General features: G+C 54.0%; 1 protein-coding gene across 3 annotated transcripts in view; it reads left to right on the top strand.

The window, feature by feature from the left end:
• The window catches only part of DOCK1 (dedicator of cytokinesis 1), a 374,752-nt gene that overhangs the window by 310,001 nt on the left and 37,411 nt on the right, over positions 1-27,340 (top strand). For 2 of the 3 annotated variants that reach the window (XM_053922126.2, XM_053922125.2), the window contains exons 33-38: positions 6,479-6,627; positions 15,318-15,403; positions 15,584-15,740; positions 18,176-18,216; positions 19,638-19,728; positions 22,449-22,568. In XM_053922126.2, the coding sequence (XP_053778101.1) occupies positions 6,479-6,627; positions 15,318-15,403; positions 15,584-15,740; positions 18,176-18,216; positions 19,638-19,728; positions 22,449-22,568 (644 nt within the window). Of the gene's footprint in view, positions 1-6,478; positions 6,628-8,270; positions 8,598-15,317; positions 15,404-15,583; positions 15,741-18,175; positions 18,217-19,637; positions 19,729-22,448; positions 22,569-27,340 lie in introns of those variants that run through there. The other variant, XM_053922127.2, reaches the window with a different exon arrangement.

Here is a 27,340-nt window from a genome sequence, read left to right as displayed (position 1 = left end):
ACTCTGCCTCCCAAAGGGTCTGCTCACCTGCTCAAAGCTGAGCCTGGGCTCAGGTACACTGCCACCAGGTGGTGGCCAAGCTACGTGCTTGTGCAGTCACAGCAACAGGGGTACGTGCGTGTAAGGTAGGAAACTAACGTAGGCGATCCCCACTTTCCGCTCCCCTCTTAGCACCGCTTTGGCCGCATCGGGTAAGCGCGGGTGCGCTGTGTTCTCATTTTCCTCTGTCTCCCAGCGTTTTCTCATTTCCCTTGTGGTTCCTTCTTTGACCCATTGGTGGTTCAAGGGTATGTTTTTATTTTCCACTCTTTGTGAATTTTCTAAGTGTTCATCTGTTACTGATGTCTAGTTTTATTTCAGTATAGTCAGGAAAGATACTAGGTATGGTTTTAATCTTTAAATTGGTGAAGAATTGTTTTATAACTTAATATTTGACCTATTCTGGAGAATGTTCCTCAGGTGCTGGAGGAAAAAGAATGTGTCTTCTGCTGCTGCTGGTGGAACATTTCCGTTTTATGTGTGTCCAGTCCTTTGCGTCTGTATCATTGCCTTTGCTAGTGAAGACAGATCTCAAAAAACAACCTAACTTTACACTTCCAGCAACTGAGAAGAAGAAACTAAGCTTAAAGTTAGCAGAAGGAAGGAAATAATAAACATTACAGCAGACACAAATAAAATAGAAATATAGAAAAATTCAACAAAACTAAGAGTTGGTTTTTTTGAAAAGACAAATAAAATTGACAGACCTTCAGCTAATTTATTAAGAGAAGAGGGAGAGAAGACTTAAATAAAGTCAGAAATGAAAAAAGAGAGATTACAACTGATACCATAAAAATAAAAACGTATCCGATAAGAAACATCTGCAAACAATCACGTGTCAACAAATTTGGTAACCGAGAGGAAAGGGATGAACTCCTGGAAACACACAACCTGCCAGACCGGGTCGGCAGAGTTAGAAACTGCGCGGACGTACCTGTGAGTGAGGAGGCTGAGTCAGCTTTCAAAAACTTCCCAGCAGGAAGCCAAGACCTGATGATGGCTTCGCTGCTGAGTTCGACCCAACGTTTGAAGAAGAATTAATTAACTCCCAGCCCTTCTCAAACTCCCCCAGAGAAATCGAAGAGCTGAGGACACTCCCCAACTCATTTTGTGAGGCCGGCACACCCCTAACACCAAAGCCAGACAAAAGCACTATGAGAAAATGAAGAAAATTATAGGCCACTGTCTCTGATGCACGTAGATGCAAAGTTCCTCAGCAAAACACCAGCGGACTGAATTCAGCAGCCCAGGAAAAGGGTCACACTGTGTGGTCAGCCGGGATTTATCCCTGGGATGCATGGGGTCTCAACGTCCTCAAATTAATAAAAGTAATACCCTGCCTTCACTGAATGAAGGAAGAGCATCATGACTTTCAATAGAAGCAGAAAAAGCATGTGACAAAACTCAACACCCTTTCTTTCATGGTCAAAAATTCTCAACGAAGTAGGTATAGAAGGGTTTTACCTTAACATAATAAAGGCCATAGGACAAGTTCACAAGAATATCATACTCAGTGTTGAAAAGCAAAAAGCTTTTCCTTTAAGATCGGGAACAAGACAAGGATGCCCACTCTCACCACTCCTTACTCAATGTCGTGCTAGAAGTTTGAGCCAGAGAAATGAGGCAAGACAAAGAAATGAAGACATCCCCATCAGAAAAGAAGTAAAAATATCTCTAGCTGCAGGTGACGTGATCGTCTATATTTAGAGTGGCCATCAACTTATTAAAATGTGTCCTTGTCGCTTGATTAATAGCTGCCAACCCAACTCAGCCCATCCTGGCTCCCCAGACCCGCCCCCTCCTCTCTGTGGCCCCTCCACCAAAGGGTCGCTGCTGACTTGGAGGGCGCCTGCAGAGCTCTGCTGGGCCTGCAGGCCTGATGGATGGGGCCTCCTGCCTTTTCAGTTTTCTTTTCTTTTAAGCATTTTCAAGATCATCTCTGGAGTCCCTGAGCTCAACCCACCCCCCCTTTGAAACTGCTTCCATTTCCTCTCCTCCAAGTCCGTGATGGCAAGGAAGGAAGGGGAGAGGAGCCCAGGGCCATCTGAGCTGCAGGGCAGTGCCGCCTCCTGGCCTCGTGAAGGCTGGGCCTTCTGGAGATGCACCCTCTGGTGTAAACCGCATCTTCAGAGCCCTTTGGGAGTGGTTGGTCCTCTGGATGTCATCTGTCATTGTGCCTCAGATGGGCTGAGTCACGTGACGGGAGACTTTCGATTCACTGTGTCAAGGGTGCAGTGGAAGGAGCAGGCACCCTGTGTCATGCTGTCAGTCGCTGATGTGAGTTCTGTGGCTCACGCACAAGCTCTGTGTTTTGCAGCTTTGCAGCTGGGACCATCGACTCTGGCCTGAGAAGTGGCCAAGATGTCAAGTGTAGCCATGACCGAGGTCACTGAATCAGGACAGGGACTTGGTAACAGCAGGGAATAGCAACCATCGAGCAACATGATCGGGCTTCTGGCTTGTAAAAGAATTCAATTATTTTTGGATCTGCCCACAGCAGCCCCCAGCGTGGCTAAGAATAGCTGCTTGGGTCACCTCGGCAGTGGCTCTGCCGCTGCGCATCTCAGACGTTATGCCTGCCCGTGATTGTCATTGCGGAGGCCACCACCTAGAAACTTCTGACAGCACATCAGTCCCCCCAAATGGGCACATCCTGTTTTCTACACGGCTTTTTTTTTTAATGGGCACAGCTTTGGGAAGGCATTGGCAAGGTGAGCTAAGCAGCTCTGCCAAGAAAATAAAAATAGAAGTCAGATATACTTAGCATCTTACCGTTTGTCACCTGGGTGCAGTCAGGCCTAGTGCTGAGGGCTGCACGAGACCGTGTCTTCCTGGAGACGGTCCAGTGGCGTGTGGGCGCTGTCTCGGCCTCCCCGCTGCAGCCCACAGCCAGGGGCCGGCCCTGGTGTGCTCACTGCAATGCAGGTGCCCCACGGGACAGGGCAGCGTGATTTTCTTTGCTCCCAGACCTGTCAGATGTAGAGCCGGAAAGGGAAAATCAGAAGCAGCCTCTCAAAAACTAGGGGCGGGGGCGGGTGGGGGATAAGTGTGCCTCTGTACCCTGCTCTTGTCATTAATCGGAGCGTGCTCCAAGACGCAGCCCCGGGGCAGCGCTGCCCTGCGGCGTCGGCCACCTGGATGTACGCGCTGCCGCAGCACGGTGACCATGGTCAGGCCGGGACAAATGTGGTCCCAGCCAAGTCTTCGTCGGCCAGCTCAGCCAGCGACGTGGTGCAGGCAGGATTCCCTCCAGGGAGTGGCTGGGGACTGGGCAAACTGCAGGCTCTCCATGAAACCCCTGTGCAATGAGGCCTAACCAGTTGGACTCGGCAGTGGCATCGTTTGCTCTGCGTGCTGTGGACTGAGACTGGGTTTAACCTCGGGGTGGCTGGACACTCACAACTGTGAGCAGGAATCCACCACCCCCCCACCTGGCCCCCAGAAGTTGGGTGACGCTGGCTTCCCTGAGAGGGTGCACTCCATCCCCACAGGAGGCCACACACAGCCACACGGCACACGGTCTGTGCCAGGAGACAGGTCTCTAGGCAGAGGGTGAAGAATTTGGGGTGGTAACCAGGAGACCACCACTGTGATGGAACCTGTCCGTCCTCATTGTGATCTGATAATCAGCTTGTTCCTCCTTTTTCTCGACGAGAAAACAAATGCACCTTTTTTCCTTGAGGTCCCCATTGCCAGCGGCACCTGGACCCTCACGGATGCCAAACCTGAATTCACCGTTACACTTGAGCCGCATGTGCTCCAGGTGAAGTCCATGATCAAAGGTCCAGAAAAACCCAGAAAGATGAGACCACTGGGGGACATCACCCTGCCCTTGCCCACCTTGAAGACCCCGTCTCCTGGAAGGTTAAATCCCCAGGGGTGTCCCCCGGCCCGTGTCTCCTGCGTTCCCAGCAAGGGTTGTCATCGAAGACGAGGCGCCCGGCTCTGTGACTTATTTTTCCTTCCCTGCATCGACCACCACTTGTTGCCACCTCTGAGTCCCTCCCGCTGGGAGCTGCAGGAGCTGCCTGCCCGGGAGAGCTCTCTCTGTGACACCCAGGTGGTGGCTGATGAGCCACTTGCTGTCACCGTCCACTGTGCCCTGAAACAGTGGCTCTGACATTTCCAGGCGTAGTACACGAGGGGTGTCCCCGACAAGGCCGGAGATGGTAGCATTTTCAAGAGACTGCTCTGCAGCTGTGACAGGGCGACCGGAGTCCCATCCGTGTGGCCTTAGTCAAAATAGTGATTAGTTAGTAACAGTTGAATATGAAATCTTAATTATATTTGGGTTCCTTATGGAAAGTTTCATCCTGTGAACGGGTCCGCACAGTACAAATGTTAGATATACGTTAATTTAGGCTGATATGGGGATTATGTACTTTGTTAAGTATAGTTATTTATAAAAGCCCAAATTTGTTTAACGGTTCTCACAGAACTCTATATTAGCTGAGTTATAAAGAAAACTAAATTCTTTAGATTACCCATTCTACTTCCTGATTGTCTAAAAATATTATTAAGGTTGATTAACTGGATAAATTGCTGGTGTTAATAACGAAAAGTCACAAATAATTCACTGAAGCATTTAATTCTTGCGCATTGTTCTAGCACATGTCGGAAAGGAAATGATATAAGTTATAATGGCACGGAATGAAAACAAATCAGGATATTTGACACAAAAGACAAGCAGGTGGGAATTTGGAAGACAGCTTTCTTCCAAAGACCCTCCTCTGAGGCGGATTACATCGCCCTCGATAAAGTCCACTCCCCTTTTTTTAGAAATGGGTTTTCCAGGCAGTGAAGCAGGGTGGCAGTGGCTTCCTCCCTCCGCCTTTCCTCAGACATCCTCGGGCTCATTCCGAGTTCTCTGGCAGCCCGCCCACGTCACTCCCAGTGCTCGGGCTCAGGAGCATCTCACCGAAGGGTACGGGGCTGCTGCGGGAGTGCATACACCGGCAGCACACCCCCTGCTCACCAGAGGGGGCGATGACCACAGCGCCAGCCTGGCCTCTCCGTCTCTGCACAGGAGGATGTCCAGTGGAGAGCGAGTCCGCAGCATCTGAGTGGAAGGCGGGGCTGGGGAAGACGGGTCACCAAGGTTCCCAACAAAGAAAACTGAAATAGGGAAAAAGAAAGGCTTGGCGCCTACAAGAAGACGGTCTCCACTTCCTGGGGGGTCGGTTGGGTATTGTGACACCCCAGCAACGCTTGACGAAATGGCAGGTCCCTGTCTCCCGCGCCTGGCTTCCTCTTACAGCAGACAGATAAGGGAGCTGGTGGACCGTGGGCACCGTTTCCGTTACAGGGAGGTGGGCAGGCCTGCCCTGCCTGGCAGACCAGTGACAAGCGGGCAGCGGATGAGGGCCAGGGCTGACACTTACGAATCACGCCCACAGCGTCCCCACCTGCTCCTCCATCACCGCCAAGTGGTGCGCGGGCCTGGGCTGTGGGCCATGGCCCGTGTCCTCCACCGGCGGGTTGAGGCGGGGGGGGGGGGGGGGGGGGGGGGGGGGGACTTGGGAGTGGTACCCACGCTCCGGGGGGATGTTGAGGACAGGAGGCTGAGCACATGGGCGGCGGCGCTGTAGGGAAGTTCTGTGCCTGCTGTTCCGTTTTGCCAAAAAGAAAGTAAAGTTGATTGACATCAGGTCTGTCGAAAAAGAGGCATGGCCACCATCTCCCGAGGTTTTCATGAGAATTCAATGAGACATTCTCCGCCCGGCTTGTCTGAAGAGCTTAGTAAATGTCAGCTAATGTTATGATCATTCTTATTCATAAAGGCAAGAGTATTTGTTTAATAACAACTTTGGAGAAACCTTTTTGTGAATTCCTTAATCATATCTGGATAAGATAGGTGAGTTACAATGTATAAAGTAGTTATTTAAATAAGCATTTCCCAATCAAACAGCAATAGCCAGAGAAGGCAGAATCGTGTCTGTTTTCACAACTCCACGTTCTGAGGCCTGTGCTTTGCTGTCTGAGATTGGAGTCATTCCGGATGTTGTAGAAAATGGAAATTTCCTCCTTACACGATGCTGGAGCTGGAGAGGACCCAAGAGACCATCGCCCTCACTCCCTCGCTCTGTCCACTCTCTTCACTGCCCCAGCCTCGCTCTGTCCGAGGCGGGGCACCCCTCCCTGGCCTCGGTGTGTGTGACCAAACTGGGAGACGGTGTTGGCCTTCTGTCTGCACCCGAGAAGTCATGACTGCGGACGCGACGCCGGATGGACGTTGTAACAGCGTCACTCACGCGTGAGAACACCGTCCTCGGCCTAGACCAAAGGCCAGGCGTGTCCGAGATGCCCGCAGAGGACAAACGGATGTGTAGCCCCACGCCCCAGCGTTCTGCATCTCGGCGATCTGTGTTGTTTTGCCCATGAAGCCTGTTCTAGAATCCTTTTTTAAACAATTTCTGAGTAATGCGTTTCTTTATTCAAGGTCAGCACAAGATAAAGTTCATCCCAGAAATGGTGGGCCCGATGTTGGAAATGACACTGATTCCCGAGACAGAGCTGCGCAAGGCCACCATCCCCATCTTCTTCGACATGATGCAGTGCGAGTTTCACTCCACCCGGAGCTTCCAGATGGTAAGCACGGGGGCGGGGGCGGCGACAAGCCTGAAGTCCTTGAAAAAGACTCAGGGTGGCTCTGGCCTCACGGTGTTGGACGTGGAGAAAGTAACGCCCCGCAGCTCGCGAGAGAAGGGCCCCAGGCCCGTCCGTCTGGAGGGAGCCTGCCCTCTTGTGCTCTCGTCTTCGGGAAGAATTGTTCTCAGTGTTTGTTTTCACTTGTTTTTGCCTGGGCTTACCCACACGCGGAACCCTGGGTGTGAGCTCTCGTTCTGGCCCTGCTCGGTGTGTGCACGTGCAGAGTTCAGCCAGGGGTGCTGGGTGCTCTCGGGCTGGCCGCTTCTTGCCAGCTTATGTTGTTGTGAAGTCTACAAGCTTGGCTGTGTTCTCCTCGATGTCCGCCTCGACCGTCCCCCTGTGCGATGGAACCGTGAGAGTTCCTCCGAGGAGGCGTGTGTAAAGGACTCGAACTCACCGAATAGACAGGAAGGACAAGTCGGAGTAATCTGTGCTTCACAAGTAACAACACCCCTTGCCTGGGTCCCCTGGGAGTCAGCAAGGTGTTCAGTGTTCACGGGGTGGGCGTGCACACACGCGCGTGCTCGAAGGTGCAAAGGCGTTCTCCCCGGTGGGCGAGGGGTCTGGCCATGGCGACTGCGGGAGCCAAGACCAGGGTCCAAACGGCAGGGCACCGCGGCAACAGAAGCAGCCTCTGTTTAAACGTGACGTGATTCAAGGAAGTGAATGTTTATTTTACATAAACTTTTGAGGAATTTTGAGAAAATGTCTATATTGAAAGGAAAACAAAACTGTATCAATTAGGGGAGCGTGGCTTTCGTGGGACCTCATATTCAGGGCAGGTTTTCCTTCTTCACCTTGTGCTTGCCGGTTGGAGGGAGCTTTGTATACCCTGTAGCTGTTCATGGGTCCCTCGTCATTGCTGCTTGAAGCTATTCACTCAGTCGCCATGGAGGACAATTTCACTCTTTGCTAGAACAAAAATCCAAGGTGTAAAGCTAGAAGAACCTCCGCTCCATGAGCTGGAGTTGAGTTCAGACACAGAAGTCAGGCAGTGATTCCCGGCTTAGCCTGGGACTCCCTGGGTTTTGAGAAAGTCACTGACACGTCTTTCAGTCTCTGATTCAGAGCTCTGCAATGGGTATAAAAATCGAATGCACTCAAAAGGGATGTTGTGGGAAGTGAATAAAATCAAACCCATAAGCAGGGGAGGATAAAGCCCGCCTTCCCTCCCTTCCTTCCTCCCTCCCTCCCTCCCTCCCTTCCTCACTCTTCCCCCGGGTGAGGAAGACTTCCTTATATTTGTTTGTTTGTCCAAGTAAAGAATCTATTGTAAAAGAACAGCTGTGTTTGTCGCTCTGGCCCTCTATCTGCCTTTGTGCACATGTAATTGCAACGTTGTAAACATTGTCCAAATTGTCTTGTTCTTTTTGTTTGACAGTATGTCGAAGACAGTTTCCTTGATTACAATGTAGTAACTAACCATGGTCTTAATGCTGGCATAACAATTCATGAAACGCCTTGGCTAATCTCCTCTCACTCGTCCCGGCAGTTGGGCATTTAGACTGTTTGCCGATTCTCACTGCTGTGAGTGAATGTGCAGTGAACGTATGCATGCGTACAGCTTGGCTTTCTTTTAACAGTTTCCCGGTCTCCATCCTCAGAAACGGGCTTGCTGATTCAAAATACATATTGACTTTCGACATTCTGGCCAATCCCTTACATCATCACCGTATCATGTGGCCCGTCTGCACCGCCCCCGGCGCTACATTGTGGTTCGGTCTCGCTGCCAGCTCGCCAGTGTGGGGAATTGGGATTTCAAATGCTTTCTCCTGGCATCTGACTTCTTGAATTTTATATAAATCAAGCTGCAAGGAAGAACCTTAGGAAAAAGCGCTACGAAATTAAAGAATCAGGAAAAGAGGGAAAAAGTGTGTGTGTGTGTGTGTGTGTGTGTGTGTGTGTGTGTGTGTGTGTGTGTGTGTAAGTAAAAGTGTTACTAGCCCAGGAAACGAAGATGGAAGGCCTTTGAAATGTTATGTCATCTGTCATTCATTGAAGCGGTCTTTGGGTCAAAATCAGGTCAAGGGCGGTTGGAATGGAGCCTGGAAGGAGAGTCTGGTTTCTGGCCTGTCCCTTTCCTTTCCTGTTTCACTGGAGCTTTAAAGTATCTGAGGACCGTCTTCCGCGAAAATGCTTCATTGTCTCCCGTCCACAGGGTCGTGGGTTTGTCCATAAGTCACAGGGCTGCTGCGAGTCCCAGCATTTCAGCCCCTCTCTCCACTCTGTCTCCACAGCGGTGACTGTAGAATCGGCCCAATTTCAGGGGAAGTCTCCCCAGAAAACCGAAACCGTGCATTGGTTCTGCACTTTTCCCTCAGCGCACCTCGCTGGGGTGTGGGTGAACACCAGCACGCAGGTGACGTCACAGGCCCACACAACCCCGGTGTGTCGGGCCCAGCGGCAGCTCCTCAAGGGCTTCGGGCAATGATCACTGGCCCTTTGTCTGTCTGTCATCTGCTTGTGCCTTTGCAGACAAGCGGGTGGGACACACCAAAGCTTTTAAAATAAAGGCGATGAACTGAAGTGGGTGAAAGTTCTCTGCGGCATTACTCTGACCCTGTGAGTTGGGGAAGGTCAGTTTCCTTTCTGTTGGGATTCCTCTGCTTATGTTTGCTCGGGCCCCTCTCCGCCTCCGGGGTGGAATGCCACGTGGCCATCCTTCTTCCAGACCCGGGCTTCCCCATCATCCCATTTCTGTCAGCTCCGTGCCATTTGGTTTGTGGGTACAGGCGACACAGCCTTGTCTCTGTGCTCTTGGCCTCCAGGGTGGGTTGCAGTGACATGTACATTCCCGTCTCATCCCATTCCTCTGCATCTCTCAGCCTAGCTCATGTCTCTGGACCTGCTGTATCTTTTCTAACTGCTTTCTGTCCTCGGTTTAACTCTGGTCTTTTATCAGTTTATTTTCTGGAAACGGGACCTCCCATTCCTTGCAGGAGGCCTCAGTGAATACCTGTGGGCGGGCAGGTCCCTTCCCAATCCCAGGCTGGCTGGCTGCCGTTTTGCTCATCCGCCACCAGTCCAGTTATCTCCCCTTATCCGTCACTTCAGCAAGGGCTAAACTGGCCTCACTTTCACCCCAGATGTGCAGACCTGTTGGGGGGGTGGGGGAGACATTAAGGTTTTTCATCTTTACAGAACTTCAGGGCTTTGAGCATGGGATGTGCCCCCGTGTTTCAAGGTGGCTCTGTCTTTTGGAGCCAGGCTGTTGATACACTATGTTGGGGAAATACGCATTGTCGCTTGCGGTTGGTGTGGGGAGGGGACCCAGAGGTTCAGAAGAAGAACCTGCCATTTTACTCAGTATTAAACCACGTCAAACCATTGTTGGAATTTCAAAGGCACGTCTCACCCCTTGGCTCCCCTGGAGTCCCCAGAGGGGCGGCGCCTGCCTCTCCGGTCCCTGTGCAGGGTGTTTCCTTAGAATGCTGACACAGGCATCTCCCCACGAGTGTGCCGGCTGGTCTCCACTGTTGTAGAAAGAGCAGGAATCTTCCTTCAGAATAACTGCCCTTGGCCTTGGCCTTGGCCTTGGCCTGGGGTTACTGGTCCTGCCTCGCCAGTCTCTGCCCACTGAATGGCTTGCCTGTGCGTGGTGTGGAGTTGCCCGTTCACGGGCCTCGTATACTCTTTCCAGGGCTGCAGGCCGTGCCTGAGGTCAGCTTGATACCATCTATTCTGGGCAGATCCCCGCAACTTGGCCAAGGCCAGCTGACCCTTGGGCACTAACAGAGGTCACACGCTGTGCAGGAACCTGAGGCTGGGGCGCAGAGTTGATGGGACCCAACATGGGGGCGCTCAGGCCGGAGGCAGTGCCCCTTGGATCGTTCCCATAGACCTGCTGAGCCGTGTTGCCCCACGCCCCCTCCCTGCCCTGCAACCCACCTCTCCCCCCTCACTGAGGGCCCCAAATGAATAACTCTCTGAGTCTCAGCCTCACTGGGTTTTCCTTCATAAAAAAAGCATACTTTTCATTCCCTCCTGGCACCTTTTTAACGAATTCCGTTTGTTATGTCTTTAGAAAATACAGAACTCACAACTGAGAGTTGCCGCGCATGGCCACGCAGTCTGGAGGCCATTAATAAAAAGGGAGCGAACAGGGCCCACAGCAAAGCAATATTTTCAGCCACGGCGCAGCCTCGTCATCCGTGCAAGGGTCAGGGGGAAACCTGCAGAAACGCCCCGGGAGCCGCGCAGTCTGGGAGCACCGGCGGCTCGGGGCCTTTGATGCGCCCGCTCTCCCGTGGGAACGATCTCTGCCCACCGCCATGCCTAACGCCCGTTGACCCCCGCGGGCGCAGGCGGCGTTTGCAACTTGACAGAAAAGCCAGTGTTTGGCTTGATATGAATGTGAACAAGTCGGGCGGCAGTTCATCTTGTTTATTCTTCAGTTCATCGGGATTTTCTTGGTTAACTATTTTCTTGGTTAACTTGATTTCCATTTCAAAGTCATCCTTGAGTCTATTCTTTTGGTTGCTTAAGGGGGAAATACAGACAAGAATTAGGCTTTTAATTCATTGAACTGCAGATCCAGAGTGAGTCCAGGGACCATGGGAACGAGCCCCCTTGACTCCAAGAGTTTGAGTTTCATCGAGTTCTGTTCTATAAACCCTGCAGCAAAGAGGTGCCCACACTCCCACCCTCTCCTTCAACCACATGGAAGAAGCCTCACTCTGAGGGCATGTTGCTGGGGCTCCCTGCCACTGTGCTGGACCCACAGGCCCTCCTCCACCTGGGCCACGCCCCCGTCGGGGGTGCCGCTGTGGCCTGGCGGGCTGCTCAGGTCGGGGGGCCTTGGAGCCACTAGGGCCCGGACTCTTGCACAGAAGCTTCAAGGTCAGCGAGCCGCCTGCTTGTTGGACATAGAAGGATGTGGGGATTTCAGAATGTGGGATGTGGAGCGCCAAAGATTAATTAAGTGTGTAATTGAGTTTACAGAGTGGTTAAGCAAGAGGAATGCAGCATACAAAAAATGGGAGTGTGCCTGAGCGGAGCACTGAGTCGTGGGGGATCAGATACTTGTGGGAGACAGCATGCAAGCCCTGCACCGCTCCCGGGTTGTTGGAAGGCCGGGCTGCCCTCCGCTCAGCCACACCCGCTCCTTCCTCTTGGATGAGTTTTCCATGCAGCTGCAGCCCTCTGACCTTCTCCCACCCCCGCTGCCGTGGCTGCCAAAGCCAAGGGAGCAGTACGCCCCTCATGGGGCAGGCTCAGTTTCCCCTGCAGGTGCAGAAGCGAAGGTGATCCTTGAGGCCATCTGCTGCCAGGGGCTGGTCTACCACCACCGTCCCCTGCCCCGTAGCTTGCGAGCTGTACTGAAAACCAGGAGAAAGTAGAGCATGCGGGGCAGCGGGCCACTGTCTGCTCAGCTTCCTCCATCACTAGCCCAGTCTGCGTAGCACATCCCTGGGCTTCGGCTCTCACCCCGCTCCGACGGGTCCGAACACTGTCCGTGTGGCGGTGGCTGACTGTGCGGGACTTTCCTTCCTGGTTTAGTTTCCCAGCCCGCTTCCCCACGTCCCAGGTGGACCTGTGAAATGCAGGCCTAGTTTCATACATGCATAAAGGCACGCACACAGCTCGTCCATCCCAGACCTCCATGGTCGGCGTGATGGGCCTAACCCACAACAATAACATACATTTCCACCCACACAGGGTTGGCTTTTGGGTTACCCACTGCTGAGGCCCTTTGCCCCGTGACCTCTTACCTCAGAGGTAACCTGAGCTCACAGCGGCGTGGAGTGCCAGAGCGGGGCTTCCTTTCCACCTTCATGGAATTAACAACATGTCAGTGCCCCTGGGCACAGCCCGAGGCCCCTCCACACGCAGTGTGACAGCAGCCTTCCAAACAGCCCTCTGTCACACGGGCCTCTCCTGTCCCATGTTCCGGGAGGGCCGCTGGTATCGGATGCACAGAGATGCTCTGTTCATTGTTTCACGCTGGATGCCCTGTGGATATTTTCTCAGTGAGGTCCGTCACTCAGAAAAGAGGGGAAAATACTGTGTAATGATTTCACTTATCACATGAGTGAGCTTCTGCCACCTTTAGAGCAATAAAGTAAATTCATTCTAATTTCATCCTAACCACAGACAACCCTGCTGCAAATTACCAAACAGCAGGCATTTACAGGGATAATAAATGCGATTTTTATAAAACCAGCTCTGCCCGAGCAACAAATGTGCTCTCTCCAATTTATTTAGGCAGCGTCCTTTCGTTCTGATTATGATAACAGTTCACAGCACACCGCGTCTAGCAAGTGGTTCCGAGTGCGCTCTGTAAAAATGCACAGAGACCCTGGCATCAGAAGCGAGCTGCAGATCTGTGTGGCGAATCCTGGCTGATAAACAGCACGGGGTTGCCAGGTGTCTGTGCAAATTGCTTAGTTTAGACTAGAGGTTAGTAAAATTAGAATCAGCTGTGTTCTTCTGATTTACTTATCATTCATTCACTCTCTTTAGAAAACATTAAATTCGTCAGTCAAATTTGAAAAGCAGCAGGCTTAATGAGCCGGAGCTTCCTTATTGCCCTTATTTGTGACAGCCAGGTTTACAGGAAAGCAGGGAAAACGCGCCACTTCCAGTAGGTGGGCTCCAAGTTCAAGTGTCTTCTGATTAACTAGGATGAGCGATTTGGAATGCTTGTGTGCATTTGCCTGTGTTAGGACAGGGCTTGTTTTTCTGCCTTCTCTGTGCCTTCGTCACTGGCTGCTCGTTAAACGTGCAGAATTGAATCATGCGTGTTAGTTAAATTTAGTGTCATTTTGGACCCAGTTATGCGTTCTGAAGGGTCAGCCCTCGCCGCACTCTGAAGCTCTGGCGTTCCCATCGCGGGACTAGTTCGGGAGACGGGGCCGTCAGAAAGCCCAACACGCTGGGCTAGCAGCTAGCCGTGTCCCCTGTGCCAGATTCCAAAAAGAGCCGCCTTTTGAAGAATTCTTTCCAGTAAAGGGAAGAGCGATAGTGGGGTAGTATCAAAAGGTTGTTGCTTCACAGTAAAAGTCATTATCCTGAGACTTAAGCTGAAGAAAAAAGCAGGTCATCCTTTCTTCTTCAATAAAACCTCCTCTTTGTCCATGTTCCTGAGACCCCTGCACTTGTGGGGCTAAACAGAATCAGAAAGAGGGTGCGTGTTTGCAGGAGGAGACGGTGGCGAAGATCAAGAGGAGGACTGGGGGGCTCAGCGAGGCCCGGGTTTCTGCATGGTCGCTGAGTCCTTGATGTCAAGCCCTTCTCTCTAGGCCTGCCTTCAGGCACCTCCCCAGGCCCCCTCAGACCTTCTTAGCCCTGCTTCACAGAGGCCACCGCAGCCGCCGCTGGCGCAGCTGCCCCAAGTCCCCGGGAAGGTGGACGGCGCCTGCAGTACCTGTGACAAGCACTCGGATGAGTGTGGTCCCCGCTGGGCCTGCTTGGCGAGGAGAGCAGGTGTGTCTTAGCGGCCTGCTGGCCCACGCCTTTGCTGGCACGGTAAGCTCCCCCGACTCCGTTTCACCACCAGTTGTAGCCCATAACTGATGTGCACACATGCGCCCCATCCGCATCCTCACCACCAGGCACGGTTCTCAGAGTCAGGGACACAGCGGGGACCAAGAGAGAAGGCAATTCTTGCTTTGCCGCAGCTCGGGCTCTCACGGGAGCCTGGTCATAGTGGAGCACTTGGGGCTGTTGCCTGGGTGTGTGCGTAGTGTCTATATGTTTAAGGGCCCCAGTGACCCCGGCATCATGCCGCCCGTGGTGGGCTCACTTCCTGAGCCCTGCTCTCTGCTGTTTCTTGGGCTTCTCCTGCCCGCCGTCTTTCGGGTCAGCTCTGTGGGAACTAAGCCTCCTCCAGCCCCTCAGGACCCCCTACAACGTGGCAGTCACTTGCCTAGAACCCTAGGACTGAGGTAGTGCTGAATTCTGCCAGGGACAGGAGACTGGGTAGTGAGGACGGGGACACATATCTGTCTTCATCAAGGTAGCTCTTTCCAGCCCGATCCGCCGCGGCGTTCACGGCTCCTTTGAAAACGTTTTGCAGATTTGCACCACACCAGAATTTGAAGTCTTCCGGAAGGCATGGGTCCGAGAGACCGTCAGCTCTGACGGCTCTTGCGCACCGTGATACTCCAGAAGTCCACCCGGAGGCTCAGGGAGGCATCTTCTGGTGTGTCCTCCATGACACCCCTTTTGTTTCCTACACCGTTCTTCCAGCCAGAGGAACTGGACTCCATCAGAGATCGGCAGGGAAGTGGCCCCTGGATCTCTTCTGACTGCTGGGGAGCCGTTTTAGATGTTGCTTGTTCGTAGGGATGATGTTTGGGACACGTTTTGATTATAGCACCTTAATTTCTCCCCTCCATCCCCGACCCCCATTTCCTTGTCTATCTTTCTGGCTCCCGTTCCTGCTCTCAGAATCCATGTGTTTAGGCCCCATCAACCAGGGAAGGAAATGGAAGATTTCCCCGGTGACAGGGGGCCACCTGCAGTCTCCAGGGCCCCAGGGACAGTGACGTGGAGACGAAATCAGGCTTCAAAGGCCTAGGGGAGCTCTCTGGTGATGGTCCCTTGCCGACGGAGGTGCTGTTGACGTGCCGTCATAAAATGAAATATCCACCCCTCCAATTACTTACGCTTCCTCTGTTTAATTATAGTTCGAAAATGAGATCATCACCAAGCTGGATCACGAAGTGGAAGGAGGCAGAGGAGATGAACAATACAAAGTGTTATTTGATAAAATGTAAGTGTTGATTAGCAGTGGGTGGGGCTCGCATCGGAGTGGGGACAGAGAGGCTGTAATTAGACCACAGCGGACTTCGCAGCCCAGGGAGAATGAAAGCGTGTCCGTGGCGGAGCCTGTGGCGAGCGGCGCCCCTGCCCGGCCCCGGGCACTGACCCCCCGCACCTGTGCGTTCTGCAGCCTGCTGGAGCACTGCCGCAAGCACAAGTACCTCGCCAAAAGCGGGGAGGCGTTCGTGAGGCTGGTCGTGCGCCTCATGGAGAGGCTGCTGGACTACAGGACCATCATGCACGACGAGAACAAGGAGAACCGCATGAGCTGCACCGTCAACGTGCTGGTGAGTGGCACGCCGCTCCCGTCCCGGGCTTCCTGGGGGCCCTGCGACGTGCGGCCGAGGGGCTTCCCGGGACAGGTGTAGCGGCCCTTGCTCGTTTCCTCGTCTGTGGGAGGGAGGCCATGAGGCAGGACCGTGTGCAAATGTGCTCGAAATACATCTGCGGGTCCCTCTGCAGCACCCGGGAAACCCTAAAGTTAAAAATTGAAACAAAGGACACAAGGGATTGATGCCGTGTACGCCTGTTGTCAGACTTCCTCTAGAACCCATGCTGTGGTTTTTTAGAGAATGGAATCAGTGGAACATTCCACGTTCTGTGGCTCGGTGCTGTTCTACTCTCCCTTGTATTTAAAACAGTGAATGAAAATGGAAGAAGAAGAGACACGAGCAGCCCTCTGTCCAGCGAGCTAAGTCCCCTAAGCGTCCCCCGGCTGCCTGTATGGTGACCGTGGCTCCCAACGGACAAAAGCGTGTCTGTGGGCACGTGTCCTGATAATGACGCAGTCTGTAGTGACTGGACGGTAATTCTGTTCTGCCGCCTGGTTCTGCAGTGCAGTTCGGCCGCCCATACATCCATCTCCATGTCAGGTCGACTCCTTTTCAGATACAGGTTCCTCTCCGGGGCCCCTCCACCAGGCTGATTAAAGTGGTTCCGACTGGAATTCTAAAAGCCCTAGGGTCTGCGTTAGTCACGAGGGAGTACAGAATGAAAATAGAACGCAGAGCGTGCATTCTGAAAGGTCAGTGCACAGTGGGGGATCGGAGCTGGGGACTGGTCCCCGTGGAGTGGCTCGGAGCCCGCACCCACGTCAGGCCCCCCCCCCCCCCCCCCCCCCCCCCCGTGCAGAGGGGCCTGTGGGCGGCAGGACACTGCGCGCAGAGCCCGTGAGTGGAGCGTCAGAGCAGCGGAGCTTCCGCATGGAGACGCGCAGGATCTGTTTAGAAACTGGGCTTTGAGACAGCGTCCTTGGTGCTGCAGAGGCTTTGAAGCCCTGGGGAGGGACCGGAACTCGGCCCAGGCAGCAAACAGGAGGCACTTCCCTATCTCGGGGGAGGGGTGACGGTCCTGCGGCTGCGTGAAATCGTAAGGGAGAACAATCGAAGCTCAGGAAAGGATGAACAGCTGCGAGTTCCTGCGGGTGGTGCGAGCCGGGGCCTGTGCCCTCTGGCGAGGCAGGGTCAGAGGCGATGGCCGGCTCTTGGTTACGTTGCTCCAGCTGTCCACCAGCTGGAAACACTCTGGTTGCCCAGATGACATTGGCCTCTCAGATGCAGCAACACGTGGAAATCTTGGTGCGTCTTTCTGCATGCGCCCCTCTGACTCCCCGTGTGTGTTTATCGGGGCTTCTCCAAGAGCTCAGTAGTGGAGGCCATGTCCATTTGCGCTGATGAGGTCGAATAGGCAGTTCCGTCTCACTGGACCCCAGCGAGCCCCTGCGATGGTGACGTGCTGCTTCGTGTCGGGCACCGTTCCCATCCTGACCTGCGGTCCGGGCCGCATTGCCCAGTGGAGGCGGCTGCGGTGGTTTCTCACCTCAGGCCCTGTCAGGTGACTCTTCTGCACCTTTCCGTTGCCTCATCTGAGATAAATATTTGAAAGGTTCACAGAACTGTCCCCTTAAAGAAATACAACTTCTGTAGAAATGGCTGACCATTTTCTGGGTGGGCCTGACTCACCCAGAAAACAGTGCACAACACGCAGAGACCCCTGTCATTTGTGCTCGGTCCAAACCAGCCTCTCTCAGTCACGTGGCAGCCCGTCCTTGGGCTGTGTTTCCGGGTGTCTGTGGCCCGGCGCAGAGCTGTCCCGGCGACGTGTCTGTGACGATGGGCGTGCTCTGTGGCTGCTCTGTCGCCACAGCAACCCGAGCCCCGGCTCCCAAAGCAGGGCAAGTATGACCGAGGCAGGGACTTTAACTTCACGTAACGTCAGTGACCCTTACTGTGTGGTTGGACCCATGTGGCCAGTGGGCAGCGTGCTCAACCGTTCCGGTCAAGAATACCATGTTGCCTTCTTTGGCTCTTGGCCAGGCTGAGCCCGGCATGCCTGAAATCGTGTGACCGTGCTGGTGCCCAAATTTGGGATCTTCTTATTTCATTTTTCTTACTTCTGATGAGATTACAATGGTTAAGATGTCGGATCTTTGGATGGGACCTTGTCTTAACAGCAGGCAGGGGACTTTCCAATGACAGAAGTGGACTGTAGCCATCACAGCATTTAAAGTGTAGGAAATGTAGTCATTGGAGTCGCCCCTCCCCCGAGGAGTGAAGGAGCACGTCCCTTGGTTTTGCCCCGCATGTGACTTGATGGTTTCAGTCCCAAGGGCTGGGCCCATTGGCTGGGTTGGCCGCCAGGTGAAGAACTGTGAATTTTTCACATGCATGTCACACTTTTTGTAGAACAGGTTTCTTAAAAGCGTTGTGGCTTGATTTTTCAGAATTTCTACAAGGAAATTGAAAGAGAAGAAATGTACATAAGGTAGGTGGGCATCATGCTTGTCCGTGTGTGTGCTCTGCGTGTCTGTTGGAGTGGCTGTTTGTCAAGCCCGTGCTAAGCGGTGTTTTCAGACCACGGGGGTTCATGTCGTGGGAAATTGTGGCACCCAGGGACTGAGTTTGGTGTGGCGCCCACTGTATTTGGAGCCCGGGTGCCTTTTGCCCAGGCCAATGCGGAGATTTGGGGGGTCGTGCTTAGCCAGCTCAGAAGCAAAGACATAAGTGATTCTTTCACTTCCTGACCGGCTCGTATGGCCCTTTTGAAAAAAGGCAACACCACAAATCGTAATGCTTCGCAGCAAGCCATGGGTTCAAATGAGAAATCCAGTTTTAACGTGACCGGAAACAGGCAACGTGAGTATTTTTCAGTGCGTTCTTACTCTGGCACCGCAGTCTTACGTTCCGTATCGTCTGCTGGATCTCTGTCCACCACGGAGTGAGCGGCCTTCTTCTCGAGAGTGGCAGGATGTGGCTGAGCCCCTGTCTTCGGTCACTTTTAGGGGCCAAAGTCAAAGGTTCAGCAAGATTCTCACTTAAAAGGCCAGATAAGGGTATAATCCACGTGGCATTAGCGCTTGATAATGGGTTTATTCCATCAAGCATGATTTTCTACCTTCTGGTTTTTAAGATTTTTTTTTAGTTCTTAAAAAAAGTAATAATATTGAGAAAATAATCGTTTCTTTTATCGAAAAGCAACCTTTATTTCTTTTATTAGGGATTTTATTTGTTTATTTTTAGAGGGGAAGGGAGGGAGAAAGGGAGAGAAACATCAATGTGTGGTTGCCTCTCGCACGCCCCCTACTGGGGACCTGGTCTGCAACCCAGGCATGTGCCCTGACTGGGAATTGAACCGGCGACCCTTTGCTTCACAGTCTGGCACTCAGTCCACTGAGCCACACCAGCCAGGGCACAGCCTTTATTTCTTTAGGGCAGACACAGTCTTTGCTTCATATTCGCTGTGATCATCGGAGTTCTTGCTTTCTCACAGATTTGGGTTTTTGTGGATTTGTGTGTGTGTGTGTGCACATGTGTGTGCTTTTGGATTCAATTGTAATGTAAGAAACCACAAGCATTGTGTACTCTCATTTCAAACGTGTGGAGAAAACTCTGGAAAAGTCTGGAAAGGAACCAGAGTCCTCGAAGTGTAATTCTACCTCCTTGTTCTAGCTTCAGTCTTGTCCCAAAAAGTGAGGACTTAAATTTTTAAAAAATGATTGTCTGTTCCTGTTGAGGGTCTTCTTAAGCACGTTCTGCGGCAGTGTCCGCAAGACGTCACGAACTGTGAGCGCCGTAAAAGGAGAGGCGAGGGACGGTTACTGCCGAGGGGAGGATACAGCTCTCGCCGTCGGCGGCACGGATCATTCGGTGACACTTTCGAGAATGGGCTGTGCTTTATCGTCTCAGGTACCTGTACAAACTGTGTGACCTGCACAAGGAGTGTGACAACTACACCGAAGCGGCCTACACCCTGCTTCTCCACGCCAAGCTTCTGAAGGTAAACGCGGAGTCGCACGCACTTCCCTGATGCCTCTGCCGTTACAGACGCTGAGATGACTTAAAACTGTGTCTTTCTGTGGCATTTTAGTAAACGTGTAGGCTAAGGATGTTGTCTAAATGCAGTGACATAAACAAAGGTATTTAGGGAGTATCTGGATGGTGGCGTTGGCCCGGTGGACACACATTTAACAAGATGTCCCAGCAAGTTGTCAGCGGGCATCGTAAACACATAAACACCCAACGCAGGGCAGCCAGCAGTTCCTTCTTCCCGCCTGGGAGGCTCAGCGATGGTGGAGATGGCGCCAGCAGGGAGGAGGCCCTGTGCGGGGGCAGCGGGGTCCAGGCGGGTCACATGCTGACCTGTCCCAGCAGAGCCCAGGGACCAGGCCACGCGGAGGGATGCCGGCACCACCTCCGGTTTTCTGTTTTAACATCAGCAACGCAGGACAGCGTCTTCCTCATCCTGTTCTTAGTTTTAAAAGCACAGAAAATAGAAAAATTAGAAACCAGGTGAACAAGAACAACCAGGAACTAGAACTTAGCGCGTGACCCTCCGTAACCCACTGCTTACTCAGGGAGCCCTGTCTCCACTCGCGGGCCCGCCGCCCCCTAAAGCCCAGTGAGAGAAAACCAGCTGAGGTCACGTGGCAGCGGGCACGAGCAGAGTCTCCTGGGTGATGACAGGCTCGAGGCCGGGCTCCGTCTGGATGCCACGTCAGTTGTCATCGGCAGCCCCTTGACTTCACACTGTGCGGAGCTCCCAAGCACGGGAGGGAGATTTACACGGCGTGAAGGGGGAGTTTGGGGTGGGCGCCTCCCACCCCAGCCATCCCACTATGAATTCCAACAGCCCCCATGTGTCAGGGACCCAGATTTCAGGAACAGAGCACTTTGGCAAATAGGAAGAAATTTCTTTTACACCAGGAAATTAAAGTAAGGCTGACAAACTGCTCGCCACCGTTACGCTCTCCCCTCAGGCATGAGCGCTGATCCTGCCTGTGCGTGTAGAACACATAGGCGTGCGCTAGCTGCCATCGGTCGCACCCTTGAGTGTGTGCCCCCGGGGGGTGCTCACAGCCTGGGCCCATGGCCCGATTGCATCGTCCTCCACTGAGCTCTGAATTCTCCGGTGAAGTGGCCGCCGCTCCGTCCTCTCTCTTCCTACCTTTCACGTCATTACATTTTGCAACCTTTCCTAAGTAGGTTTGGATCCGGCCACGAATGTGAATTGTTCTGGTTAGTCAGCGCACTGAAGAACATCATTTGTATCGTTATGAAAATTCTTCTCAGTGTAACAATGACAAGTGCGTTCTTGGTCCTTAACTGAAACTCCTCAGATGGAATCTTCCTTTTGGGTTAAGGACACTTTGTCCACGAACAAGGGTGATAAAAGCAGTTGACTCTAGCCTAGGAATCGAGTTCTTACAGCTCACTGTTTACAAGGAAGTTATGAGGACCTTTGCTTCCCTCCTCAGTTTTTTAAGTGATTTTAATACTCAAAGAAGTCATATGAAAACTGAATGTTCTTATCCATGCTCATTTATGGTAGTTACATTTCAGAATCCCCTTAAAGTTTTCCTTGTATCCCCCCAAAGTAGAAATCTAGCCATGCAGTGAAAGCTCCATAATTAATACGGTTATAACTTCCAGTTGTGGCCAGGATCCACGAGTCCAAGTTCATGACGAAAAAATGTGCAGAGCAGTTACACGGGGGTTCAACCCGCAGCCCGCGGGCTGCATGCAGCCCAGGACGGCTGTGAGTGCGGCCCAACACAAAATTGTAAACTTACTTAAAACATGATGAGACTGTTACTGTGATGATGTGTTGCAATGTATTTAATGTGTGGCCCAAGAAAACTCTTATTCCAGTGTGGCGCAGAGATGCCAAAACGTTGGCCACCCTTGCTTCCTTGGCATGCCTGGAGCTGGGAGCCATTCTGGCCAGCTCTGCCCCTGTGCCTCGGAGCCCTGGGCCCAGCCAGCCGTGCCCCAGGACCGTCTGGCTGCAGGAGTGTGGGGAGGGGTGTGTGCTGAGAGCGAGCCTCTCAGGGATCCCAGCTGGCTCCCCAGAGCCTGCTCACATTCGCACAGGCCAGTCCTTTCGTGCCTGTGCCCCATGTCACTATGGTACCTGGCTTTGTTCTGCCTCTCCAGCACCTCCCACGTGTCGTGTCCCCCCTAAAGTGTGGGCCACAGCAGGTCCCATTGCTCCGAATGTGGCCTGACGAGCACTGAGTCCAGTGGGACGCCCCCACGCCCACTTTGGTCCAGGCGGCCTGGGCACATGCTGCTTTCTTTGCAGCACCATCACTGTCACCTCGGGGAAGAGTGCCAAGCTCCACCCCCCGGGCCGACTGATAAGCCAGCCCACCCTGACAACTTGCTCCAGGGAGTGTCCCCGCCCCCCCCCACCCCCCCGCCCCCCCCGCCCCCCCGCCCCCCCCGCCCCCCCCCGCCCCCCCCCCGCCCCCCCCCCCCCCCCCCCCCCCCCCGTGTACAGCCTCCCCTCCCCTCGCGCTGCCCATGAAATCTTCTCTGCGGGTTATTTAGCCTCTCGCTCTAGTTTGCAGCAGCGCTGTCTCTGGGTCGGCCCCGCTGACCTGCCCTTGACTTAGGTCCTTACACACAGGAAGTTCTCACCAAACAGTGAATTGTGTGGACCCCTATCCTTAATGTCCTCGACCTGTTGAGCCTACTCACACACTGCTTTTGCCCTAGTGGTCGGAGGATGTGTGCGCGGCCCACCTGACCCAGCGGGACGGGTACCAGGCGACGACCCAGGGACAGCTGAAAGAGCAGCTGTACCAGGAGATCATCCACTACTTCGACAAGGGCAAGGTAAGGGAGCGCGCTCGGCCTGTCTCCCCCGCGCGCTCACCTTCCTGCGGCGTGCGCTCGCTGCTTCACGCACGATGCTGGTGGGACCGCACATTTGTTACTAGTCATGTGTTGGAAGGATTGATACGTGCTTCGAAGTAGAAATGTTTACAAGCAATCGCTCTTTCATAGACGCTCTGCTGAAAGTGAGGACCAAAGTCGCAAGTATTTTTACAGCACTTGCCAGGGGGAACCGGCCATGTGGAGGGTTCCCGGGCGCTTACAGCCAGTGTCATCCTCGGACCTGCGTTTTATTTTATTGTTACTGAAACGTTAATCCCATGGTGGCCTCTAGATTAATTGGCTCAAACAAAGCCGTGTGTTCCGTTGACTCCTGCTAGAAGGAAAGCCCCATGGATTTGATCAGCCAGGGACAGACTCGTGCCTGGGTGGGTCCCTGGTGGGCTCGTGGGGACCGGAGGGGCAGTCCCTGGTTTTCAGAGGGGGCTTACTGCAGCTGCAGGAGCCGTTGCGCACCGCCACCAAAGTGGCCCCGGAGCGCCTTCCGCGGCCCCATCAGGATTCCTCCTGGAGTGCTGCGTTTTCTGTTCTTCACTTTGAGAAAAGTGACCGGAGAATCCCTCGCAGGCCCCTGTGTGAATGTCCTAGGGCCACTATCGCCAGGGACCACTAAGTGGTGGCTTTCAGCAGCAGAACTCACTGTCACCATTGTGGATGCCGGGGCCCCGCTGGCTGCGGGGTGACAGGCGGGTCTGTGCAGGCCCTTCCCGTAGATCCCAGGGGTGCTGGCAGCCCTGGCCGCCCGTGCTGAGCACACTGCCGCTGCGTCCCCGCCTCCATGGTCATGCGGCACTCTCCCTGCATGTGTCTCTGTGTCTGGACTCCCCCCTCTGAGGACACCAGTCGTTGGGTTGGGGGCGCTCCTGGTCCAGTCCGACCCATCTCGACCTGACTGCATCCGAAGGCCCTATTTCTAAGTGAGGTCAGGGCTTCGCATGGCTTTTGGGGACGCAGTCTACCCCAACAGCACCTATGTCAGGCAAGTTCGATGGCTGCGCCTGCTGGTGGCCGTTGATCTAACCAAACCCCTTGAAAAGATAGCGTATGTCTTATATTACCCTCCTGTCCTGGACACGGGACAAAACCCGAGAGATTTCGAGGGGCCTGTTGCCGGGGGCCGCTTGGAAATAAAGATCGGAAGTGTCTTGTGGATCACACCCAGTCCTGTGTTAGAACAGGATGTGTTTCTCCGTAAAAGGAGACGCTTTCGTGACTAGTTCCAATTACTAAAACCTGTTGCTCGGCAAACTGCTGCAGAGATGGCGCAGACGCAGCCGTCCCTTGTCCTACCGTGTGCCGGAGAAAGCAGTCAGGCGCTGCGGAACGGGCAGAGTCGGAGGTGGGGGCCCGGGGGCCAGGATGCCTGAGGGACCAAGTTCATGGTTGCTGCAGGAGCATGCGCCTTTGCTGACGGCCATTCTCAGCTCTTCAGTGGCCACTTACACCCTGATGGTATCTGGGTGGGCACCCGCTCCCACGGGGGCATCTCTGCCTGGTCAGTCTCAGGCTGAGGAGCGCCCCGACCCCCACCCCACCCCTGCCCTTCTGCTCCCTGGACCACCCCTCCAGACTATGACAGAGTGGCCGCTCCATCAGCTAGAATTGCCTCCAAGGCACCCGCCTCCTCTGCAGGCAGATCTGAGCTGCTCACCTGGCAGGCGAGGCCCTGGCGGGGGGGCTGCACCCGAGGTCTCTACCCGCCTCTGCTCACAAGGTCTCCCTTCTTCTGTATGTGCTCTGTGGTTCCGACCACCTGGCCTTCTTGCCCGCTGTCTCCACGTGGCATCCTGCCACCTTCTGGGGTACGTCCATGCTCTGCCCCCAGGGAGCCCTCCTGCCCCTCCCTCCAGGGAGAGCCCTCTCTCTGCCCTGCCTGGGAACTCCTGATGTGCATCCCATAGCCCCTACTCTGAGTAGCTCCCACTCTAAGGGCCCCCTGGGTCCCCTGGGGTCCTGTTGAAATGCACACTCTGGTTCAGGGGTCTCGGGGGGACCCTGAGCCTCTGCCTGTCTGAGCGGCTCCCAGCGCTGACAGTGCAGTAGGCGGCGCCCCCTGCATCTGTGTCTGTGACCCCCTGACGGAGCCCTGTGCCACAGCAGGCCGGGCACTCCGTCATTTTTCTAAATCAACTTGATTATTTAGAGTAGTTTTAGGTTCCCTGCAAAATTGAGAGGAAGGCACAGCGAGTCCCCACTGTCATCCTCATCACTTTGATTCATTAAATGGAGCGCATGCCGGCCAGTGCTGGAGCAAACACTGAGAAAGCCACCAGGACACACTGGCGCATCCTCAGGGCGGTCTTGCCCCCTGACCGAGCGCGAGCGGAGCCCCTGCGAGGCTGCAGTGTGAGTGCCCACCGTCCCCCTACCCGGGGCAGATTCCCGGCACCGCGCCTGCAGTGGATTTGGAGTGTGTGTCGTCCGAGGCTGCTTCCCGAGCCTGGCTCTGTCCCTGCCTGGTGCCACGCGCCTCGCAGAGGCCGTAGGTCAGACAAACACAAATCTCGCGAGAACAGGGCTGGCCTTTCCTGCCCCGACTCCTGAGCATCTGTTAGAAGTAACAGTCCTCGTGCAGAATGACTGCAGGGGTCCCCGGGGTGCACAAGCAGGGACAGGCACAAAGGCAGGGCCTTCCAGCCCCAGGGACAGTCCCTTCACGTAGGTGCAGGCACAGCTCCATCCAGGCCTGCGTTCTGAGTGAGTCTGCGGTGCAGGGTATTTAAATCATGAGGCTTAGGCTTGATTTGACCCTCATTTTAGGGGGGGGGAATTGCTATTCTGCTTCAAAGCCATCCACTCAGGTAAGGGGACTTAATATCACTGTTGAACTTGGGATCACAGAATTATAAAATGGAAATGAGGGGTGCAGAAGTGTGACTCAGGGATGGCTGTCACCTTATGTAATTAAGGACACCCTCATTATAGCCTCAGTGTGTGGAAACTTTGCGTGTCCCAGAGCTAATTCTCACTGTCTGAAGTGCACACAGCCCCCTGGCGGAAGTAGGGGCTGCAGATTCCAAGCAGGCTTGTCTCGGGGAGCCCTGGAGCACTCAGGCCACTCCAGTGGCTGGTGAGCTGGGACAGCATCGAGGCTGCAGGGACACTCAAGGCTCCAGTGGGAGGCTGGGGGTCGGATTCTGGTTGACACCTCTCTACCTTGTGCTCCGAATGCAGCCCCAAGTGGGTGCCCTGTGCCTTCAGATTGGACTTTCCGGCTTTTGAATTCTGTTATCTTTCTCTCTTTCTTCCGCACAGAATCACTCTTTTATTTCCCCCTTTTGAAAAGTTTCGATGTCTTTCAGCCTAGCCCCGAGTCCTTTTATCTTTTTCTTTCTCTCTGTACAATGTCATTTCCGCCTGTGTCTCCTCTCATTCTGTCACAGCTCTTCCCTCCGGGACTGACAGTCACCCCGGCCTCCCACATTGCACTTCCCCCGCCCCCGCCCTGGTCACGCATCCTTCTGGAAACCGTCTGCGGGGCTTTATGCTGGCAGACTGAGGGTGCTCTGGATTGTCTGTCTCCTCGTGTTTGGTTGGAGCCCTGTGGTTCCCAGGAAACCCTTTAATCCAAGCACTTCACTGGAAACCACCAGGCTGCTCTATGGAGGATGAGCCTAAACTAGTCCCGCCAGGAGGGAAGTGCAGGGGGCGGCAGGCCCCCACATTCACCGTCGTGAACCCCGCCCCAAATCACCAGCAGCCTGGCCGCTGCTGCCGAGGGCACCTCACTGTCAGCCCGTGTGACGTATGAAGCTGTGACTGTTTCTAACTACGGCTCCGTGCCGTCCTCTCTCAAAATAACCTCTCCCTGACAAAGTTCGCACTTCGCCTTGTGCCCAAGTCAGAAAAGGAGGCGTCTCGCATCATCCTGAGAACTGAATACAGGGACTTGGGAGCAAGTTTCTGTTTTTGTTCAAACGACTGGGTTTCTTTTCTAAGTGTTGGGGCTGAAATTTTCTCATCCTGTGAGTTTCGTCCTTGAAAACCAAGTCGTTATCAAGAGGAAGTGTGGGCGCAGACACCCTCTTTTTGGTTTATGCTCAGCATTTCCTAAATTTTCAAAAACCCTAACTTCTACAGAATCACTTCGATTCACCAGAACTTGGCCTGAGTGTTCAAAGAGATCATCTGTTCATAAAAAAAGAATCATTTACTATCGAAGCATGAGAAAAACCCACTTTAGAGCCAGTGACACCCAGGCTCCCCCGCGCTCTGCGTGCTCTCTAGGGAGCTATATCACGAATAAGCCTACTGTGTGCCAGGCGCTGCCCCTCGCCTGTGACTCACAGGGAGGAGAACGTGCCGGCCTGGCCTGGGGCTACCGATGGTCAGGTAAACACCCCGCCGCTCCTCCGGGCTGCCCCACTACCGGGCTCCAGGTCACCCTCTAACAGGCGCAGATGTGATTGCTTCTTCCAAGGAGAGAGGGAAGACGTCACCTGCAGAGAAGACAGCATTGAGCTGGTTCTTAATGGGCAGGATCAGTTTTGCCAGACGGTGCAGGATGGCAGAGAACAGGCCAGCCCCGGACAGAATGGGCCCCCGAAGGCGGCTCTCTCTGCTGCAGCAGCAGAGGCTGCTGCTGGCCACGGTGAGAACAGCCGTCCCTCCTCAGTGGGCAGAGACGTTCGGAGGATACACGCAGAGGGCTTTGGAAAGGGGCAGGAGGGAGGCCAGCGCCACCTCCCTCTTTTTCTACCCTGGGCTTCTTA

Source organism: Desmodus rotundus, chromosome 4 (assembly GCF_022682495.2).
Source record: "Desmodus rotundus isolate HL8 chromosome 4, HLdesRot8A.1, whole genome shotgun sequence".
Lineage (NCBI taxonomy): Eukaryota > Metazoa > Chordata > Mammalia > Chiroptera > Phyllostomidae > Desmodus > Desmodus rotundus.
This window is presented reverse-complemented; position numbering and strand designations above follow the sequence as displayed.